Raw genomic sequence first — 22,824 nt, 5'->3', positions numbered from 1 at the left:
ACCCACAACCCTCTATACCCACAATTTTCCATACCCACAACACTCCACTCCTACAACCCTCCATACCCACAACCCTCCTTTCCCACAATCCTCCATACCTAAAACCTTCTATATCTAAAACCCTCCATATCCAAAACCCTCCATTCCCACAATCCTCCTACCCACAACCTTCCATACCCAAAAACCTTCATACCTACAACCCTCCATACCCACAACCCTCCATACCCACAACCTTCCATGCCCACAACCCTCCAAACCTACAACCCTCCATACCACAACCTTTCATACCCACAACCCTCCATACCCACAACCCTCCATACCCACAACCCTTCATACCCACAACCCTCCATACCCGCAACCCTTCATACTCACAACCCTCAATACCCACAACCCTACCCAACCACAACTTTCCATACCCACAACCCTACATACCCACAACCTTCCATGCCCACAACCCTCCAAACCTACAACCCTCCATACCCACAACCTTCCATACCCACAACCTTCCATATCCACAACCCTCCATACCCACAACCCTCCATACCCACAACCTTCCATACCCACAAACCTTCATACCTACAACCCTCCATACCCACAACCTTCTATACCCACGACCTTCCATATCCACAACCCTCCATACCCACAACCCTCCATACCCACAACCTTCCATACCCACAAACCTTCATACCTACAACCCTCCATACCCACAACCTTTCATGCCCACAACCTTCCATACCCACAACCTTCCATATCCACAACCCTCCATACCCACAACCCTCCATACCCACAAACCTTCATACCTACAACCCTCCATTCCCACAACCTTTCATGCCCACAACCTTCCATACCCACAACCCTCCATACTCATAACGCTCAATACCTACAGCCCTCCATACCCACTACCCTCCATACCTACAACCCTCAATACCAACAACCCTCCATACACACAACCCTACATACCCATAACCCTCCATACCCACAACCCTCACTACCAACAACCCTCCATACCCACAACCTTCCATACCCACAACCCTCCATACCCACAACCCTCACTACCAACAACCCTCCATACCCACAACCTTCCATACCCACAACCCTCCATACCCATAACCCTATATACCCACAACCTTCCTTACCCACAACCTTCCATACCCACAACCCTCCATACCCACAACCTTCCTTACCCACAACCTTCCATACCCACAACCCTCCATACCCACAACCTTCACTACCAACAACCCTCCATACCCACAACCTTCCATAAAAACAACCTTCCATACCCACAACCCTTCATTCTCACAATCCTCTATACCCACAACCCTACATAACCACAACCCTCCATACCCGCAACCTTCCATACCGACAAACCTTCATACCCACAACCCTCAGTACCCATAACTTTCCATAACAAACCCTCCATACCCACAACCTTCCATACCCACAACCCTTCATACCAAAAACCCTCCATACCCACAACCCTACATACCCAAAACCCTCCATACCCCAACCTTCCCTACCCACAACCTTCCATACCAACAACCCTCCAATACCACAACCTCCATACCCACAACCTTCCATATCCACAACCCTCTACACCTACAACCCTACATACCCACAAACCTCCATACCCACAAACCTTTATATCCACAACCTTCCATTACCATAATCCTCCTTACCCACAACCTTCCATTACCATAATCCTCCTTACCCACAACCTTCCATACCCACAACCTTCCACACCCAAAACCCTCCATACCCAAAACCCTCCATTCCCACAATCTTCCATACCCACAACCCTTAATTCCCACAACCCTTCATACCCACAACCCTCTATACCCACAATTTTCCATACCCACAACACTCCACTCCTACAACCCTCCATACCCACAACCCTCCTTTCCACAATCCTCCATACCTAAACCTCATACAAAACCCTCCATATCCAAACCCTCCATCCCACAACCTCCTACCCACAACCTCATACCCAACCCTACCACACCCTTCATACCACAACCCTCCATACCCACAACCTCATACCCAAACCCCATCCAAACCTACAACCTCCAAACCACAACCTTCCATACCAAACCTTCCATACTACAACCCCCCAAAATACCCCAACTTCATACCCACAAACCTTCATACCTACAACCTTTTTTTTTTTTTTTTTTTTTTTTTTTTTTTTTTTTTTTTTTTTTTTTTTTTTTTTTTTTTTTTTTTTTTTTTTTTTTTTTTTTTTTTTTTTTTTTTTTTTTTTTTTTTTTTTTTTTTTTTTTTTTTTTTTTTTTTTTTTTTTTTTTTTTCCCCCCCCCCCCCCCCCCCCCCCCCCCCCCCCCCCCCCCCCCCCCCCCCCCCCCCCCCCCCCCCCCCCCCCCCCCCCCCCCCCCCCCCCCCCCCCCCCCCCCCCCCCCCCCCCCCCCCCCCCCCCCCCCCCCCCCCCCCCCCCCCCCCCCCCCCCCCCCCCCCCCCCCCCCCCCCCCCCCCCCCCCCCCCCCCCCCCCCCCCCCCCCCCCCCCCCCCCCCCCCCCCCCCCCCCCCCCCCCCCCCCCCCCCCCCCCCCCCCCCCCCCCCCCCCCCCCCCCCCCCCCCCCCCCCCCCCCCCCCCCCCCCCCCCCCCCCCCCCCCCCCCCCCCCCCCCCCCCCCCCCCCCCCCCACATACCCACAAACTCCATACCCACAAACCTTTATATCCACAACTTCCATTACCATAATCCTCCTTACCCACAACCTTCCATTACCATAATCCTCCTTACCCACAACCTTCCATACCCACAACCTTCCACACCCAAAACCCTCCATACCCAAAACCCTCCATTCCCACAATCTTCCATACCCACAACCCTTAATTCCCACAACCCTTCATACCCACAACCCTCTATACCCACAATTTTCCATACCCACAACACTCCACTCCTACAACCCTCCATACCCACAACCCTCCTTTCCCACAATCCTCCATACCTAAAACCTTCTATATCTAAAACCCTCCATATCCAAAACCCTCCATTCCCACAATCCTCCTACCCACAACCTTCCATACCTCCAACCCTTCATAACCACAACCCTTCATACTCACAACCCTCCATACCCACAACGCTCCATACCCATAACCCTCCATTCCCAAAACCTTCCATACCGAAGGGCCTCCATACCCAAAACCCTCAATACTCACAACCTTTCATACCCATAACCTTCCATACCCACAACCTTCCATACCCACAACCTTCCATACCCACAACCTGCCATACCCACAACCCTCCATACCCAAAACCCTCCATACTAACCCTCCATTCCTACAATCTTCTATACCCACAAGCCTCCTTATTCACAACCCTCTATACCCAAAACCTTCCACAACCACAACCTTCCATATCTACAAACTTCAATACCTACATCCCCCCAAGTCCACAAGCTTTGATACCCACAACCCTACATACCCACAACCCTACATACCCACAACCCTTCATACCCACAACCCTTCATACCCACAACCCTTCATACCCACAACCTTCCATACCCACAACCCTTCACACCCTAAACCCACCAAGCCGACAATCCTTCATACCTACAACCCTCCCTACCCCAACCCTCCATACGATAACCCTCCAAAATCATAACCTTCCGGTTACCTTCCTGAGGTAAATATGTACTTACTCATCCACACAACATAGTTACCTTCCTGAGGTAAATATGTACTTACTCATCCACACAACATAGTTACCTTCCTGAGGTAAATATGTACTTACTCATCCCCACAACATGGTTACCTTCCTGAGGTAAATATGTACTTACTCATCCACACAACATGGTTACCTTCCTGAGGTAAATATGTACTTACTCATCCACACAACATAGTTACCTTCCTGAGGTAAATATGTACTTACTCATCCCCACAACATGGTCACCTTCCTGAGGTAAATATGTACTTACTCATCCACACAACATGGTTACCTTCCTGAGGTAAATATGTACTTACTCATCCACACAACATAGTTACCTTCCTGAGGTAAATATGTACTTACTCATCCACACAACATAGTTACCTTCCTGAGGTAAATATGTACTTACTCATCCACACAACATGGTCACCTTCCTGAGGTAAATATGTACTTACTCATCCACACAACATAGTTACCTTCCTGAGGTAAATATGTACTTACTCATCCACACAACATGGTCACCTTCCTGAGGTAAATATGTACTTACTCATCCACACAACATAGTTACCTTCCTGAGGTAAATATGTACTTACTCGTGCCCACAACATGGTTACCTTCCTGAGGTAAATATGTACTTACTCATCCACACAACATAGTTACCTTCCTGAGGTAAATATGTACTTACTCATCCACACAACATAGTTACCTTCCTGAGGTAAATATGTACTTACTCATCCCCACAACATAGTTACCTTCCTGAGGTAAATATGTACTTACTCATCCACACAACATAGTTACCTTCCTGAGGTAAATATGTACTTACTCATCCACACAACATAGTTACCTTCCTGAGGTAAATATGTACTTACTCATCCACACAACATAGTTACCTTCCTGAGGTAAATATGTACTTACTCATCCACACAACATAGTTACCTTCCTGAGGTAAATATGTACTTACTCATCCACACAACATAGTTACCTTCCTGAGGTAAATATGTACTTACTCGTGCCCACAACATGGTACCTTCTGAGGTAATATGTACTTACTCATCCACACAACATGGTTACCTTCCTGAGGTAAATATGTACTTACTCATCCACACAACATAGTTACCTTCCTGAGGTAAATATGTACTTACTCATCCACACAACATAGTTACCTTCCTGAGGTAAATATGTACTTACTCATCCACACAACATAGTTACCTTCCTGAGGTAAATATGTACTTACTCATCCACACAACATAGTTACCTTCCTGAGGTAAATATGTACTTACTCATCCACACAACATAGTTACCTTCCTGAGGTAAATATGTACTTACTCATCCACACAACATAGTTACCTTCCTGAGGTAAATATGTACTTACTCATCCACACAACATAGTTACCTTCCTGAGGTAAATATGTACTTACTCGTGCCCACAACATGGTTACCTTCCTGAGGTAAATATGTACTTACTCATCCACACAACATGGTTACCTTCCTGAGGTAAATATGTACTTACTCATCCACACAACATGGTTACCTTCCTGAGGTAAATATGTACTTACTCATCCCCACAACATGGTCACCTTCCTGAAAAGACGACCATTTTCATGAGTTGCACCACGCATGGTCGTCTTGTCCCTTGCGGTGGCCCAGTTGTGAGCGTCAGTTGGGTACACCATTATCATATATTTATTCTCACGTACGACAGAAGGAAATTAACCTAACCACAAGCCTTAATGGTCGTTCCCAGAGGTGGACGAGGCAGATATCGACCTTACAAGCTGATGATAATCAGACAATAACTCAATTATTACAGTGTCATACAACACAATTAGAAGACACGTGAAAAGTATTATGATAAAAGCAAGAGAAATTAGGAAGTGACTATTGCAATATAGAGTAATAAAGATCTTAAATAGAGAGTAATAAAGATCTTACATAGAGAGTAATAAAGATCTTAAATTACTTTAAATATGTATGAATAATAAGAGACATATAAACAGTGGAACAGGACCAATTTAGTAAACAAAGTCTTATTTATTTCAACCCAAACCGACACGACTTGTGTATGAGACGCTGGTAAATAACACTCATAGTTACGCCAGACATTACCCTCACAGTTAGAGATATAGCAACATCAGTTATATAGCAACATCAGTTATATAGCAACATCAGTTATATAGCAACATCAGTTATATAGCATCATCAGTTATATAGCAACATCAGTTATATAGCAACATCAGTTATATAGCAACATCAGTTATATAGCAACATCACTTATATAGCAACATCACTTATATAGCAACATCAGTTATATAGCAACATCAGTTATATAGCATCAGTTATATAGCAACATCAGTTATATAGCAACATCAGTTATATAGCAACATCAGTTATATAGCAACATCAGTTATATAGCAACATCAGTTATATAGCAACATCACTTATATAGCAACATCAGTTATATAGCAACATCAGTTATATAGCAACATCAGTTATATAGCAACATCAGTTATATAGCAACATCAGTTATATAGCAACATCAGTTATATAGCAACATCAGTTATATAGCAACATCAGTTATATAGCAACATCAGTTATATAGCAACATCAGTTATATAGCAACATCAGCTATATAGCAACATCAGTTATATAGCAACATCAGTTATATAGCAACATCAGTTATATAGCAACATCAGTTATATAGCAACATCAGTTATATAGCAACATCAGTTATATAGCAACATCAGTTATATAGCAACATCAGTTAATAGCAACATCAGTTATATAGCAACATCAGTTATATAGCAACATCAGTTATATAGCAACATCAGTTATATAGCAACATCAGTTATATAGCAACATCAGTTATCGTTACATAGCAACATCAGTTATATAGCAACATCAGTTATATAGCAACATCAGTTATATAGCAACATCAGTTATATAGCAACATTCAGTTATATAGCAACATCACTTATATAGCAACATCAGTTATATAGCAACATCAGTTATATAGCAACATCAGTTATATAGCAACATCAGTTATAATAGCAACATCAGTTATATAGCAACATCAGTATATAGCAACATCAGTTATATAGCAACATCAGTTATATAGCAACATCAGTTATATAGCAACATCAGTTATATAGCAACATCAGTTATATAGCAACATCAGTTATATAGCAACATCAGTTATATAGCAACATCAGTTATATAGCAACATCAGTTATATAGCAAACATCAGTTATATAGCAACATCAGTTATATAGCAACATCAGTTATATAGCAACATCAGTTATATAGCAACATCATTATATAGCAACATCAGTTATATAGCAACATCAGTTATATAGCAACATCAGTTATATAGCAACATCAGTTATATAGCAACATCAGTTATATAGCAACATCAGTTATATAGCAACATCAGTTATATAGCAACATCAGTTATATAGCAACATCAGTTATATAGCAACATCAGTTATATAGCAACATCACTTATATAGCAACATCACTTATATAGCAACATCAGTTATATAGCATCAGTTATATAGCAACATCAGTTATATAGCAACATCAGTTATATAGCAACATCAGTTATATAGCAACATCACTTATATAGCAACATCACTTGTTATATAGCAACATCAGTTATATAGCAACATCAGTTATATAGCAACATCAGTTACATAGCAACATCAGTTATATAGCAACATCAGTTATATAGCAACATCAGTTATATAGCAACATCAGTTATATAGCAACATCAGTTACATAGCAACATCAGTTATATAGCAACATCAGTTATATAGCAACATCAGTTATATAGCAACATCAGTTACATAGGAACATCAGTTATATAGCAACATCAGTTATATAGCAACATCAGTTACATAGCAACATCAGTTATATAGCAACATCAGTTATATAGCAACATCAGTTATATAGCAACATCAGTTACATAGCAACATCAGTTATATAGCAACATCAGTTATATAGCAACATCACTTATATAGCAACATCAGTTATATAGCAACATCAGTTATATAGCAACATCAGTTATATAGCAACATCAGTTACATAGCAACATCAGTTATATAGCAACATCAGTTATATAGCAACATCAGTTATATAGCAACATCAGTTACATAGGAACATCAGTTATATAGCAACATCAGTTATATAGCAACATCAGTCACATAGCAACATCAGTTATATAGCAACATCAGTTATATAGCAACATCAGTTATATAGCAACATCAGTTACATAGCAACATCAGTTATATAGCAACATCAGTTATATAGCAACATCAGTTAGCTATAATGAGCCAACAGGTCGTGATGATTTCTATCTACGATTAATGATTGTAAACACGTCCAAGACACGTAATTACCGAACAGTTGTTGACCCAGATGTTCAGTTGACCTCCCCAGGAAGGATCAGCACAGCAGACGACCACACGTCATTCCTATATATATATGGAAGTTGCCAACTGCCCGATAATGACCGTTTAATTACCCTCACATTAACGATATATAAACTTATGGTACAACACACAGTGATCACTGATACACACAACAACAGATGGTTGTAGAAACCGTAGATCGGGCCCTCCTGGGATGTGATGCTACATCATTCTGCGCTCGTGACAAGACACGACGAGCAAGAGACGATATTTGTGGCCATCCAGACAACCTTCAGCCAACTTCCCTACGTTGTTAAACTGAGGCACCCACTTCCTGCCTTGACATGCCTGCTGACCCAGAAGCCTAGTGAGGTGGTAGGAGGTAGAGAGTCGTAATGACCAGGGAGAATCTTCCTGACCGTGTTCTGAACACAACTGCAGTCCCCCAGGGACACGTACTTGGCCCTATACCTTTCCTCATGTATATTAACCATATCCACGTAAGGTTATATTAACCATATCCACGTAAGGTTATATTAACCATATCCACGTAAGGTTATATTAACCATATCCACGTAAGGTTATATTAACCATATCCACGTAAGGTTATATTAACCATATCCACGTAAGGTTATATTAACCATGTCCACGTAAGGTTATATCAACCATATCCACGTAAGGCTATATTAACCATATCCACGTAAGGTTATATCAACCATATCCACGTAAGGCTATATTAACCATATCCACGTAAGGTTATATTAACCATATCCACGTAAGGTTATATCAACCATATCCACGTAAGGTTATATTAACCATATCCACGTAAGGTTATATGAACCATATCCATGTAAGGTTATATTAACCATATCCACGTAAGGCTATATTAACCATGTCCACGTAAGGTTATATCAACCATATCCACGTAAGGTTATATTAACCATATCCACGTAAGGTTATATTAACCATATCCACGTAAGGTTATATTAACCATATCCACGTAAGGTTATATTAACCATATCCACGTAAGGTTATATTAACCATATCCACGTAAGGCTATATTAACCATGTCCACGTAAGGTTATATCAACCATATCCACGTAAGGTTATATTAACCATATCCACGTAAGGTTATATTAACCATATCCACGTAAGGTTATATTAACCATATCCACGTAAGGTTATATTAACCATATCCACGTAAGGTTATATTAACCATATCCACGTAAGGTTATATTAACCATATCCGCGTGAGGTTAAATAACGCAGTGTCCACATTTATGGATGACACACACAGTGCCATATTAACACATGAAGATGGGCTAAGATCACAAGAGAACCTACGTGGATAAAACTATTGAATGATCTAGTTAATGATAAATGATGTAGTTAATTATAAATGATGTAGTTAATGATGAATGACATTAAATGTCAATAAATGTCAGCTGTTACAAGTAGGAAACCTCAACCAAACATGAAGTGATGATGAAGCACAAGTGTGAGAGGTCGAGGGTCTCCAGTAACTTCACATTCTACCAACATTGTAATGAATCTACCATGAAAGCCAACAGGATCTTAGATTTAGAAACAGAATCTACCATGAAAGCCAACAGGATCTTAGATTTAGAAACAGAATCTACCAAGAAAGCCAACAGGATCTTAGATTTAGAAACAGAATCTACCATGAAAGCCAACAGGATCTTAGATTTAGAAACAGAAACTTGATATACAAAAGCCAACAGGATCTTAGATTTAGAAACAGAAACTTGACATATAAAAGCAAGGATGTGATAATGTCGCTACACTTAACTCTAGCAAGACAACATGTTGAATATGCAGGGCAAGTCTTGCGTCCCTCACATAGGGCAAGGGTAATCTTACATTGGACACAGTACAGCGAGGAGCAACTAAGTTAATTCCTTCCTTGTGTAACAAGCTATATGAGGAAAGACTGCAAGAATAAAATTTGTTTTCTCTACTCAAGAGCCGCCTCCAGGGTAAATTAACTGAATGTTTTTAAACCTTTGATCAAACGCTTCAACAATGTCTATAGTGAAAATGTCTTTACAGTAGCGCCAGCATTTCCAACGAGAGCAAATGGACTAAAAACTTCGAGGTCAGCCATGAGTTAATATGGACTCTGTGACAATTATTTCTGACCAACGACAATATCTATTTATGAAATAAACTTCCAGATATTATTGTTCAGAGCAACATCATTAACATCTTCAAAATGAGGCTTTATCACTCCTTGTCAATCTCTGTTAATTGAATCATTCATTTAATCATTCATCATAACGTAGTGATGTATCATAATACTTTCTCAACCACTTGGCTGTGTTGGGGTAACATAGCAACATTGATCAACCTTCGTCATCTGCTTTGAGAGAGTAAGTCACAAGTGTTGTATCATTCTTCATCATCCCAAATGATATAGGCAGGGTGAGTCTAGAGGATGGAGTTCAATTTTATCCTTTATAACACAAAGTGATGGGGTGCATGCTGTTGGTGATGGGGTGCATGCTGTGAGTGATGGGGTGCATGACATGGTCATGTCCATTCAACCATACGACTTTCCTATAACCATTTCCTTTAGGCATATCAATCCTGCAAGGTATTTCTTTTTTTTTCCTAAATCTTCTTAATCTGTCATGTCGCGGGAGGAAGTGGAAGGTCGAGAGAGAATCTATACTTTGCTATACTTTCCTCTACTGATTTTAAAGGGATTGCGTTTATTCATGTATTCATTTATTTCAAATAGAGTTAAGGCCAGACCACTTCTCCTAGACCAATTTGGGGGAGGGGGGGTCTATGTATCAATATGTAACTCTATGTAACTCTCTCTCTCTCTCTCTCTCTCTCTCTCTCTCTCTCTCTCTCTCTCTCTCTCTCTCTCTCTCTCTCTCTCTCTCTCTCTCTCTCTTTGGAAAACACATGTCCTCCATGTCCATTGATCCATGTGGGATTCCATTCCATCGAGAGAGAGACAAGAGAGAGAGAGAGAGAGAGAGAGAGAGAGAGAGAGAGAGAGAGAGAGAGAGAGAGAGAGTTGTGACCGACCAGTGGATGTCATGCCCTTCTCCTCCACCAGCTGTTTCGAGAGCAACTTGAACGGTGAGTACCACAAGGACCCGAGAGACAATGACTATTACCGCGGCATCATCTGGGAACTGTGGCTGGGCGACTACTCGCTCAGGGCCACCGAGATCAAGATTCGACCCCTGGCCTTCGAGAGCGGGCAGGGACCCGGCTACCCGACGCCCTACCCGACGCCCTACACGACGCCCTACCCGACCGACCCTTTCAACCCGGAGCTGCCTCTCCGTCAGCCCTAATACACACACACACACACACACACACCCTCCTGCCCTCCCCCAAGGGCGCCAGCAGGAGGAGGCCCTCCTGCTGGAGGAAGACCCTCCTGCTGGAGGAGGACCCTCCTGCAGGAGGAAGACCCTCCTGCTGGAGGAAGACCCTCCTGCTGGAGGAGGACCCTCCTGCTGGAGGAGGACCCTCCTGCAGGAGGAAGACCCTCCTGCAGGAGGAAGACCCTCCTGCTGGAGGAGGACCCTCCTGCAGGAGGAAGACCCTCCTGCTGGAGGAAGACCCTCCTACAGGAGGAAGACCCTCCTGTAGGAGTAAGGGAGTTCCCAGGTGCCAGACCCCCCCAGGGGAGCGTCCACACCCCTCATGAGCCACGTCCCTCAGCCCCAGGGGAGCGCCTCCTCCCTCACACCCAGCCCTCCTAGCTACTCATACCTTACCACTCATAACCTTCCTCATTTCTCTTCCCACCTCACCCCCCCCACCCACACACCCCCTCCTCCCCTGGTTCTACCCCCTACTGGCAGTCCCTTGATAGATATATCTATTGCTTGTCCCTTGATAGATATATCTACTAGTTGTCCCTTGATAGATAAACCTATTGGTTGTCCCTTTTTATATATATCTAATGGTTGTCTCTTTATATATATATATATATATATATATATATATATATATATATATATATATATATATATATATATATATATATATATATATATTCCCTCAGAGGCCCAGTCCTGTTCTTAACGCTACCTTGCTAACGCGGGAAATGGCGGATAGTTTGAAAGAAAGAAAAGAAATATATATATATATATATATATATATATATATATATATATATATATATATATATATATATATATATATATATATATATATATATATAAATATATATATATATATATATATATATATATATATATATATATATATATATATATATATATATATATATATATATATATATATATATATACTGGTTAAGTTAAGTTGTCACAAAGTTTAATTAGTTTCATTAGCCTAAGACATTGACGGTCTCCAGTGTGAGTGTGTGTATTGACGTGCCTGACTTGTAACAAGGCCCTCCTGTAGTTCATCATGTATTTCACCTATGTAAACATGGTGTTCATTATGAGCTCGGTCATTCACGATATTCTCGAACAATATACAGAAGATCCTTCATGTGTAATATTCACGTCATCGTGTCCGTACGTCTGTTTATGTACAAAAACCCTGGGTGAAGAGAGGAGTGAGTGAGTGAGCAGGAGATGATGATGTAATATATTGTACTTAATACATTGTACTCAGTCATGGTGACCCAGTGACGTACAAGGTCATCCAACTGTCTTATGGTCAGTTACGTGACCTGAAATGATTACCGAGGCTGAGGTATGGTGTTGCTAGGATCTCCTAGCACCTAGCCATCCTAGTATGGCGTTGCTAGGATCTCCCAGCACCCTAGCCATCCTGGTATGGTGTTGCTAGGATCTCCCAGCACCCTAGCCATCCTGGTATGGTGTTGCTAGGATCTCCCATTACCTAGCCATCCGGGTCTGGTGTTGCTAGGATCTCCCAGCACCCTAGCCATCCTGGTATGGTGTTGCTAGGATCTTCCAGTACCTAGCCACCTTGGTCTGGTGTTGCTAGGATCTCCCTGCCCCCTAGCCATCCTGGTATGGTGTAGCTAGGATCTCCCAGTGCCTAGCCATCTGGGTCTGGTGTTGGTAGGATCTCCCAGCCCCTAGCAATTGTGGTTTGGTGTTGCTAGGATCTCCTAGCCCTTACCACCCTGGTAAGGTGTTGCTAGGATCACCCTGTCCCCCAGCCATCTTGGTTTAGTGTTGCTAGGATCTCCAGTATCCAGTCACCCTGGTATGGTGTTCCTAGGATCTCCCAGCCGCCAGCCATCTTGGTTTGGTGTTGCTAGGATCTCCCAGCACCCAGTCACCTAGGGATGGTGTTGCTAGGATCTCCTTATCCCCAGCGATCCTAGTCTGGTGTGCTGAGGATCTTCCAGCCCTCAGCGACTGGGCTAGGTGGGCTAGGATCTCCCAGCACCCAGCCACCCTGGTCTGGTAGGCTAAGATCTCCTAGCACCCAGCCAGTGTTAACTTAGAGCTTTGTATTTATTAATAAATAAATGATAAGTATTCATTGATATGTACTTTATTTTATAACTTACAATAAATTAACCTTTGTGTCTTTGTATTGTATTATCTTACAATTACTTTAAAGTAATTTCCTGTATCTTAGTAAGATGTATTGTACATCAAAAAAACAATATAATTCATATGTAAATTTCAAGGTCCAATTTCTTATCCTTCCCTTCGCCAGTGTATTAAGAATTTCATCTTCCAAATATTCGTAGTTGTGAAAACTCCGTGAAGAACCTTATGTATTAAATACCTCTGTTTACTGTAGAACACTAGTTATCCCCCTCCTTACTGTAGAACACTAGCTACCCCTCCTTACTGTAGAACACTAGCTACTCCTCCTTACTGTAGAACACTAGCTACCCCTTCTTACTGTAAAACACTAGCTAACCCTCCTTACTGTAGAACATTAGCTACCACTCCCTACTGTAGAACACTAGTTACCCCTCCCTACTGTAGAACACTAGCTACCCCTCCATACAGTAGAACCCTAGTTATCCCCCTCCTTACTGTAGAACACTAGCTACCCCTCCTTACTGTAGAACACTAGCTACCCCTCCTTACTGTAGAACACTAGCTAACCCTCGTTACTGTAGAACACTAGCTACCCCTCCTTACTGTAGAACACTAGCTACTCCTCCTTACTGTAGAACACTCGCTACCTCTTCTTACTGTAGAACACTAACTAACCCTCCTTACTGTAGAACATTAGCTACCACTCCCTACTGTAGAACAAAAGCTACCCCTTCCTACTGTACAACACTAGCTACCCCTCCCTACTGTAGAACCCTAGTTATCCCCTATTACTGTAGAACATTAGCTACCCCTCTTACTGTAGAACACTAGCTACCCCTCCCTACTGTAGAACCTTAGTTATCCCCTATTACTGTAGAACACTAGCTGCCCCTCCTTACTGTAGAACACTAGCTACCCCTCCCTACAGTAGAACACTAGCTACCCCTTCCTACTGAAGAACACTAGCTACCCCTCCCTACTGTAGAACACTAGTTATCCCCCTACTTACTGTAGAACACTAGCTACCCCTACATACTGTAGAACACTATCTACCCCTTCATACTGTAGAACACTAGCTACCCCTCCCTACTGTAGAACACTAGCTACCCCTCCATACTGTAGATCACTAGCTAGCCTCTTCCCTACTGTAGAAACACTAGCCTTCACCCTCCACTACTGTAGAACACTAGCTGCCCCTTCCTACTGTAGAACACTAGCTACCCCTCCTCTACTGTAGTAACACTAGCTGACCCCTCCTTACTGTAGAACACTAGCTACCCCTACGCTTACTGTAGAAAACTAGTACTGCCACTCCTTACTGTAGAACACTAGCTACCCCTCTCATACTTGTAGAACACTAGTTATCCCCCTCCTTACTGTAGAACACTAGCTACCCCTACATACTGTAGAACACTATCTACCCCTTCCTACTGTAGAAACACTAGCTACCCCTCCCTACGGTAGAACAGCTACCTACCCCCCTCCATACTGTAGAACACTAGCTATCCTCCTACTGTAGAAGACTAGCTACCCCTCCCTACTGTAGAACACTAGCTACCCCTCCTACCGTAGAAACTAACTACCCTCCTACTGTAGAACCCTAGTTATCACCCTACTTACGTAGAACACTAGCTACCCTCTTGCTGTAAACGTAGCTAACCCCTCCCTACTGTAGAATTTAGCTACCCCTCACTCCTCCTTACTGTAGAACACTAGCTACCCCTCCATACTGTAGAACACTAGCTACCCCTCCTTACTGTAGAAGACTAGCTACCGATCCTTACTGTAGAACACTAGCTACCCCTCCCTACTGCAGAACACTAGTTAACCCCCTCCTTACTGTAGAACACTAGTTACCCCTCCTTACTGTAGAACACTATCTACCCCTTCCCACTGAAGAACACTAGCTACCTCTCCCTACTGTAGAACGCTAGTTATCCCCCTCCTTACTGTAGAACACTAGCTACCCCTCCTTACTGTAGAATACAATCTACCCCTTCCTACTGTAGAACACTAGCTACCCCTCCCTACTGTAGAACACTAGTTACCCCTCCTTACTGTAGAACACTAACTACCCCTCCCTACTGCAGAACACTAGCTACCCCTCCTTACTGTAGAACACTAGCTGCCCTTCCCTACTGTAGAACACCAGCTACCCCTCCCTACTGTAGAACACTAGCTACCCCTCCTTACTGTGGAACACTAGCTACCCCTCCTTACTGTAGAACACTAGCTACCCCTCCCTACCGTAGAACACCAGTTATTCTCCTCCTTACTGTAGAACACTAGCTACCCCTCCTTACTGTAGAACACCAGCTACCCCTCCCTACTGCAGAACAATAGCTACCCCTCCCTACTGTATAACACTAGCTACCCCTCCCCATTGTAGAACACTAGCTGCCCTTCCCTGCTGTAGAACACTAGCTACCCCTCCCTATTGTAGAACACTAGCTACCCCTCCTTACTCTAGAACACTAGCTACCCCTCCTTACTGTAGAACACTAGCTACCCCTCCTTACTCTAGAACACTAGCTACCCCTCCTTACTGTAGAACACTAGCTACCCCTCCCTACTGTAGAAAGCTAGCTACCCCTCCTTACTGTAGAACATTAGCTACTCCTCCTTACTGTAGAAAACTAGCTACCCCTCCCTACTGTAGAACACTAGCTACCCCTCCCTACTGTAGAACAATAGCTTGTCCTTTCTACTGTAGAAAACTAGCTACCCCTCCCTACTGTAGAACACTAGCTACTCCTCCTTACTGTAGAACACTAGCTACCCCTCCCTACTGTAGAACACTAGATACCCCTCCCTACTGTAGAAAACTAGCTACCCCTCCCTACTGTAGAACACTAGCTACCCCTCCCAACTGTAGAACACTAGCTACCCTTCCTTACTGTAGAACACTAGCTACCCCTCCTTACTGTAGAACACTAGCTTGTTCTTTCTACAGTAGAACACCAGTTATCGCCCTCCTTACTGTAGAACACTAGCTACCCCTCCCTACTGTAGAACACTAGCTAACCCTCCTTACTGTAGAACAATAGCTTGTCTTTCTACTGTAGAAAACTAGCTACCCCTCCCTACTGTAGAACACTAGCTACCCCTCCCTACTGTAGAACACTAGCTACCCCTCCCTACTGTAGAACACTAGCTACCCCTCCTTACTGTAGAACACTAGCTACCCCTCCTTACTGTAGAACACTAGCTTGTCCTTTCTACAGTAGAACACCAGTTATCGCCCTCCTTACTGTAGAACACTAGCTATCCCTCCCTACTGTAAACGCTAGCTACCCCTCCTTACTGTAGAACACTAGCTACTCCTTACTGTAGAAGACTAGCTACCCCTCCCTACTGTAGAACACTAGCTACCCCTCCCTACTGTAGAACACTAGCTACCCCTCCCTACTGTAGAACCCTAGTTATCCCCCTCCTGACTGTAGAACACTAGCTACCTCTCCTTACTGTAGAACACTAGCTACCCCTCCCTACTGTAGAACACTAGCTAACCCTCCTTACTCTAGAACAATAGCTTGTCCTTTCTCCTGTAGAAAACTAGCTACCCCTCCCTACTGTAGACCACTAGCTACCCCTCCTTACTGCAGAACACTAGCTATTCCTCCTTACTGTAGAACACTAGCTACCCCTCCTTACTGTAGAACACTAGCTACCCTTCCTTACTGTAGAACACTAGCTTGTCCTTTCTACCGTAGAACACCAGTTATCGCCCTCCTTACTGTAGAACACTAACTACCAATCCCTGCTGTAGAACACTAGCTACCCCTCCTTACTGTAGGAAACTAGCTACCCCTTCTTACTGTAGAACACTAGCTATCCCTCCCTATTGTAGAACACTAGCTACCCCTCCTTACTGTAGAACACTAGCTACCCCTCCTTGCTGTAGAACACTAGTTACCCATCCCTACTGCAGAATATTAGCTACCCCCCTTACTGTAGAACACTAGCTATCCCTCCTTACTGTAGAACACTAGCCACCCCTCCTTACTGTAGAACACTAGCTACCCCTCCCTACTGTAGAACACTAGCTTGTCCTTTCTTCTGTAGAACACTAGCTACCCCTCCTTACTGTAGAACGCTAGCTATCCCTCCCTACTGTAGAACACTAGCTACCTCTCCCTACTGTAGAACACTAGCTACCCCTCCCTATGGGACAACACTAGTTACCCTTCCCTATAATCGAACACTAGCTACTCCTCTCTACTGTAGAACACTAGCTGCCCCTCCCTTCTATAGAACACTAGCTACCCCTCCCTACTGTAGAACACTAGCTACCCCTCCTTACTGAAGAACACTAGCTACCCCTCCTTACTGTAGAACACTAGCTTGTCCTTTCTACTGTAGAACACTAGTTATCGCCCTCACTACTGTAGAACACTAGCTACCCCTCCTTCCTGTAGAACACAAGCTACCCTTCCCTACTGTGGAACACTAGCTACCCCTCCCTACTATAGAACACTAGCTACCCCTCCCTACTGTTGAACACAAGCTACCCCTCCCTACTGTAGAACACTAGCTTGTCCTTTCTACTGTAGAACACTAGCTACCCTTCCTTACTGTAGAACAGTAGCTTGTCGTTTCCACTGTAGAAAACTAGCTACCCCTCCTTACTGTAGAACACTAGCTACCCCTCCCTACTGTAGAACACTAGCTACCACTCCCTACTGTAGAATACTAGCTATCCCCTCCTTACTGTAGAACACTAGCTACCCCTCCTTACTGTAGAACACTAGCTACCCCTCCTTACTGTAGAACACTAACTACCCCTTCTTACTGTAGAACACTAACTACCCCTTCTTACTGTAGAACACTAGCTACCCCTCCTTACTGTAGAACACTAGCTACCCCTCCTTACTGTAAAAGAATGCTTATCATTCACTATGGTCTACTGGGGATGAGAGGACCTGAGAAGTGAGTCAGTTGTTGTTCGCTGATGATCCAGCGCTGGTGGCTAATTCGAGTGAGAAACTGCAGAAGCTGGTGACTGAGTTTGGAAAGGTGTGTGAAAAAAGAAAGTTCAGAGTAAATGTAAATATGAGCAAGTTATTAGGTTCAGTAGGGTTGAGGGACAAGTTAAATGGGAAGTAAGTTTGAATGGAGAAAAATTGAAGGAAGTGAAGTGTTTTAGATATCTGAGAGTGGACTTAGCAGCGAATTGAACCATGGAAAAGAAAGTAAATCATAGGGTGGGGGAGGGGGCGAAGGTTTGGGGAGCAATGAAGAATGTGTTGTTAGAGAGAACCTTATCTCGCAGAACAAAAATGGATATGTTTGAAAGAATAGTAGTTCCAACAATATCATATGGTTTACTCCAGACGTTTCACATGCCCTAGTTCAGTCCACTGACAGCACGTCAACCTCAGTATACCACATCGTTCCAGTTCACTCTATTCCGTACACGCCTTTCACCCTCCTACATGTGCAGGCCACGATTGCTCATAATCACTTTCACCCCATCCTTCCATCTCCAATGTGGTCTCCCACTTCTCCTCGTTCCCTCCACCTCCGACACATATATCCTCTTGGTCAATCTTTCCTCACTCATTCTCTCCATGGGACCAAACCATTTCAAAACACTCTCTTCTGCTCTCTCAACCACAGCTCTTTTTATTTCCACACATCTCTCTTACCCTTACGTTACTTACTCGATCAAACCACCTCACACCACATATTGTCCTCAAACATCTCATTTCCAGCACATCCATCCTCCTCCGCACAACTCTATCTATAGCCCACGCCTCGCAACCATACAACATTGTTGGAACCACTATTCCTTCAAACATACCCATTTTTGCTCTCCGGGATAATGTTCTCTCTTTCCACACATTAATATTCGTTCCCAGAACCTTCGTACCCTCCCTTATCCTATGATTCACTTCCGCTTCCATGGTTCCATCCGCTGCCATATCCACTCCTAGATATCTAAGACACTTCACTTCCTCCAGTTTTTCTCCATTCAAACTTACCTCCCAACTAACGTGTCCCTCAACCCTGGTGAACCTGACAACCTTGCTCTTATTCACATCTACTCTAAACTTTTTCATTTTAAATACTTTTCCAAACTCAGTCACCCACTTCTACAGTTTCTCACTCGAATCAGCCACCAGTGCTGTATCATCAGCGAACAACTGACTCACTTTCCAAGTAATCTCATCCCCAATAGACTACATACTTGCCCCTCTCTCCAAAACTCTTGCATTAACCTGCCTAACCACCCCATCCATTAACAAATCAAATAGGAGAAATTTCTCCTACAATAAAACTTGACATTTGAGTGATGGGCTAACAGAGGATAACACCATTTCTAATGAATGATATGATAGGTTGCAGTAATGTATAGTCTGATCCAATTTCTTCCATGAGGATGTACATTTTACCGTAAGTAAACAATGATTTGAATCTGGCGCGTATCTGCTGCTGTCAGACGACCCTTGACAGAGCCATCTAGGCGGTTTCCGAAGAAACATTTGTGTGTTCGTTTGTTCGTTGGTCAAGTCACACGTCCAGGCAGCCACTTTCCTATCTTTCGTTTATAGTCTTTGAGAACAACCTGGACAGCATCGTACGACAACCTGGGCAGCGCCGTACGACAACATGGGCAGCGCCGTAGCACAACCTAGGCAGCACGGTACGACCTGGGCAGCGCCGTAGGATAACGTAGGCAGCACCGTACGATAACCTAGGCAGCACCGTACGATAACCTAGGCAGCACCGTAAGATAACATAGAAAGCACCGTACAATAATCTAGGCAGCACCGTACGATAACCTAGGCAGCACCGTACGACAACCTGGGCAGCACCGTACGACAACCTGGGCAGCGCCGTACGACAACCTGGGCAGCACCGTACGACAACCTGGACAGCATCGTATGACAACCTTGGCAGCACCGTACGACAACCTGGGCAGCGCCGTACGACAACCTGGGCAGCGCCTTATCCCTCCACCACAGTAACTGTCAGTAGTTCATTTCAAGGTTCCACTTAACTGTGACAGAATGGACTGAAGAAGCGTTGATGGTTCCACATTCCTCGTACGTACATAATACTCAGCATAAGGTAATATAAACAACTCCAGATGTATATTATATATAAATTATTCCCAAAATAAGATGTCTTACACATGTAACACTTGATTGATACATGGAAATAGGCTAATGTATATGAAAATAGGCATTTATGTCCTCACCAATTACATTCCCAACACATTTTCCCAACTCTTTTAACTCCTCCACATCTACCAGTTCCACTCCACATCTACCAGTTCCACTCCATATCTACCTGTTCCACTCCATATCTACCAGTTCCACTCCATATCTACCTGTTCCACTCCATATCTACCAGTTCCACTCCATATCTACCTGTTCCACTCCATATCTACCAGTTCCACTCCATATCTACCGGTTCCACCCTATATCTACCGGTTCCCAACCGTAGTTGGGCCAGATGTAGACCATAGTTAGATCAGATGTAGACCATAGACCATATGTAGACCATAGTTAGCCCAGATGTAGACCATAGTTAGACCATATGTAGACCACAGTTAGACCAAATGTAAACCATAGTTAGATCAGATGTAGACCATAGACTATATGTAGACCATAGTTAGCCCAGATGTAGACCATAGTTAGATCAGATGTAGACCATAGACTATATGTAGACCATAGTTAGCCCAGATGTAGACCATAGTTAGATCAGATGTAGACCATAGACCATATGTAGACCATAGTTACCCCAGATGTAGACCATAGTTAGACCATATGTAGACCACAGTTAGACCAAATGTAAACCATAGTTAGATCAGATGTAGACCATAGACTATATGTAGACCATAGTTAGCCCAGATGTAGACCATAGTTAGATCAGATGTAGACCATAGACTATATGTAGACCATAGTTAGCCCAGATGTAGACCATAGTTAGACCATATGTAGACCACAGTTAGACCAGATGTAGACCATAGTTAGACACGATGTAGACCATAGTTAGACCATAGTTAGACACGATGTAGACCATAGTTAGACCATAGACACGATGTAGACCATAGTTAGACCAGATGTAGACCATAGACTACGTGTAGACCATAGTTAGCCCAGATGTAGACCATAGTTAGATCAGATATAGACCATAGTTAGACACGTTGTAGACCATAGTTAGACCAAATATAGACCATAGTTAGACCAGATGTAGACCACAGTTAGACCATATGTAGACCATAGTTAGACCAGATATAGACCTTAGTTAGACCATATGTAGACCACAGTTAGACCATATGTAGACCATAGTTAGACCAGATGTAGACCATAGTTAGACACGATGTCGACCATAGTCAGACCAGATGTAGACCATCGTTAGACCAGATGTAAACCACAGTTAGACCACATATAGGCTATAGTTACACCAGATGTGAACCATAGTTAGATCAGATAGACCATAGTTAGACTAGATGTAGACCATAGTTACACCAGATGTAGACCACAGCTAGACCAGATGTAGACCATAGTTAGACCATAGTTAGATTAAATGTAGACCATAGTTAGACCACATGTAAGCTATAGGTAGATTTGATGTAGACCATACTTAGACCATATGTAGACCAGTTAGACCAGATGTAGACCATAGTGAAACCAGATGTATACCATAGTTAGACCAGATGTAGACCATCGTTAGACCAGATGTAGACCATATTTAGACCAGATGTAGACCATACTTAGACCAGGTGTAAACCACAGTTAGACCATATGTAGACCACAGACCAGATGTAGACCATAGTAAGGCCAGATGTACACCATAGTTAGACAAGATGTAGACCACAGTTAGACCAGATGTAGACCACAGTTAGACCAGATGTAGACCACGGCTAAACCAGATGTAGACCATAGTTAGACAGATGTACACCATAGTTAGACCAGATGTAGGCCATAATTAGACCAGATATAGAACACAGTTAGACCTGATGTAGACCACAGTTAGATCAGGTGTGGACCATAGTTAGACCACATGCAGTCTATAGTTAGACCAGATGTAGACCATGGTTGGACAATAGTTAGAACAGATGTAGACCATAGTTAGACCAGATGTAGACCATAATTAAACCAAATGTAGACCACAGTTAAACGAGATGTAGACCATAGTTGGAACAGATGTAGACAATACTTAGACCAGATGTAGACCATAGTTAGACCAGATATAGACCACAATTAGACCAGATGTATACCACAGTTAGATCGATGTAGACCATAGTTAGA

At 43.2% G+C, this 22,824-nt stretch overlaps 2 protein-coding genes across 2 annotated transcripts in view; one reads left to right on the top strand and one right to left on the bottom strand.

The window, feature by feature from the left end:
• Nucleotides 1-13,697, top strand: part of LOC139764926 (uncharacterized) — a 90,309-nt gene extending 76,612 nt beyond the window's left edge. Inside the window, exon 14 of the mRNA XM_071692005.1 lies at nucleotides 11,158-13,697. Within this exon, the coding sequence (XP_071548106.1) occupies nucleotides 11,158-11,401 (244 nt within the window). The 3' untranslated portion in view covers nucleotides 11,402-13,697. The remainder of the gene's footprint in view (nucleotides 1-11,157) is intronic.
• A 6,978-nt stretch (nucleotides 13,698-20,675) lies between these two features.
• The window catches only part of LOC139764750 (IQ and AAA domain-containing protein 1-like), a 118,619-nt gene continuing 116,470 nt past the window's right edge, over nucleotides 20,676-22,824 (bottom strand). Inside the window, exon 18 of the mRNA XM_071691614.1 lies at nucleotides 20,676-22,824. This exon is cut by the window's right edge and continues 964 nt beyond it. The gene's annotated coding sequence lies outside the window, so the exon portion shown is untranslated.

This window comes from Panulirus ornatus, chromosome 51 (assembly GCF_036320965.1).
Source record: "Panulirus ornatus isolate Po-2019 chromosome 51, ASM3632096v1, whole genome shotgun sequence".
In the NCBI taxonomy this organism is placed as follows: Eukaryota; Metazoa; Arthropoda; class Malacostraca; order Decapoda; family Palinuridae; genus Panulirus; species Panulirus ornatus.
The sequence above is the reverse complement of the archived record's forward strand: the minus strand, read 5'-3'. Positions and strand labels throughout refer to the sequence as shown.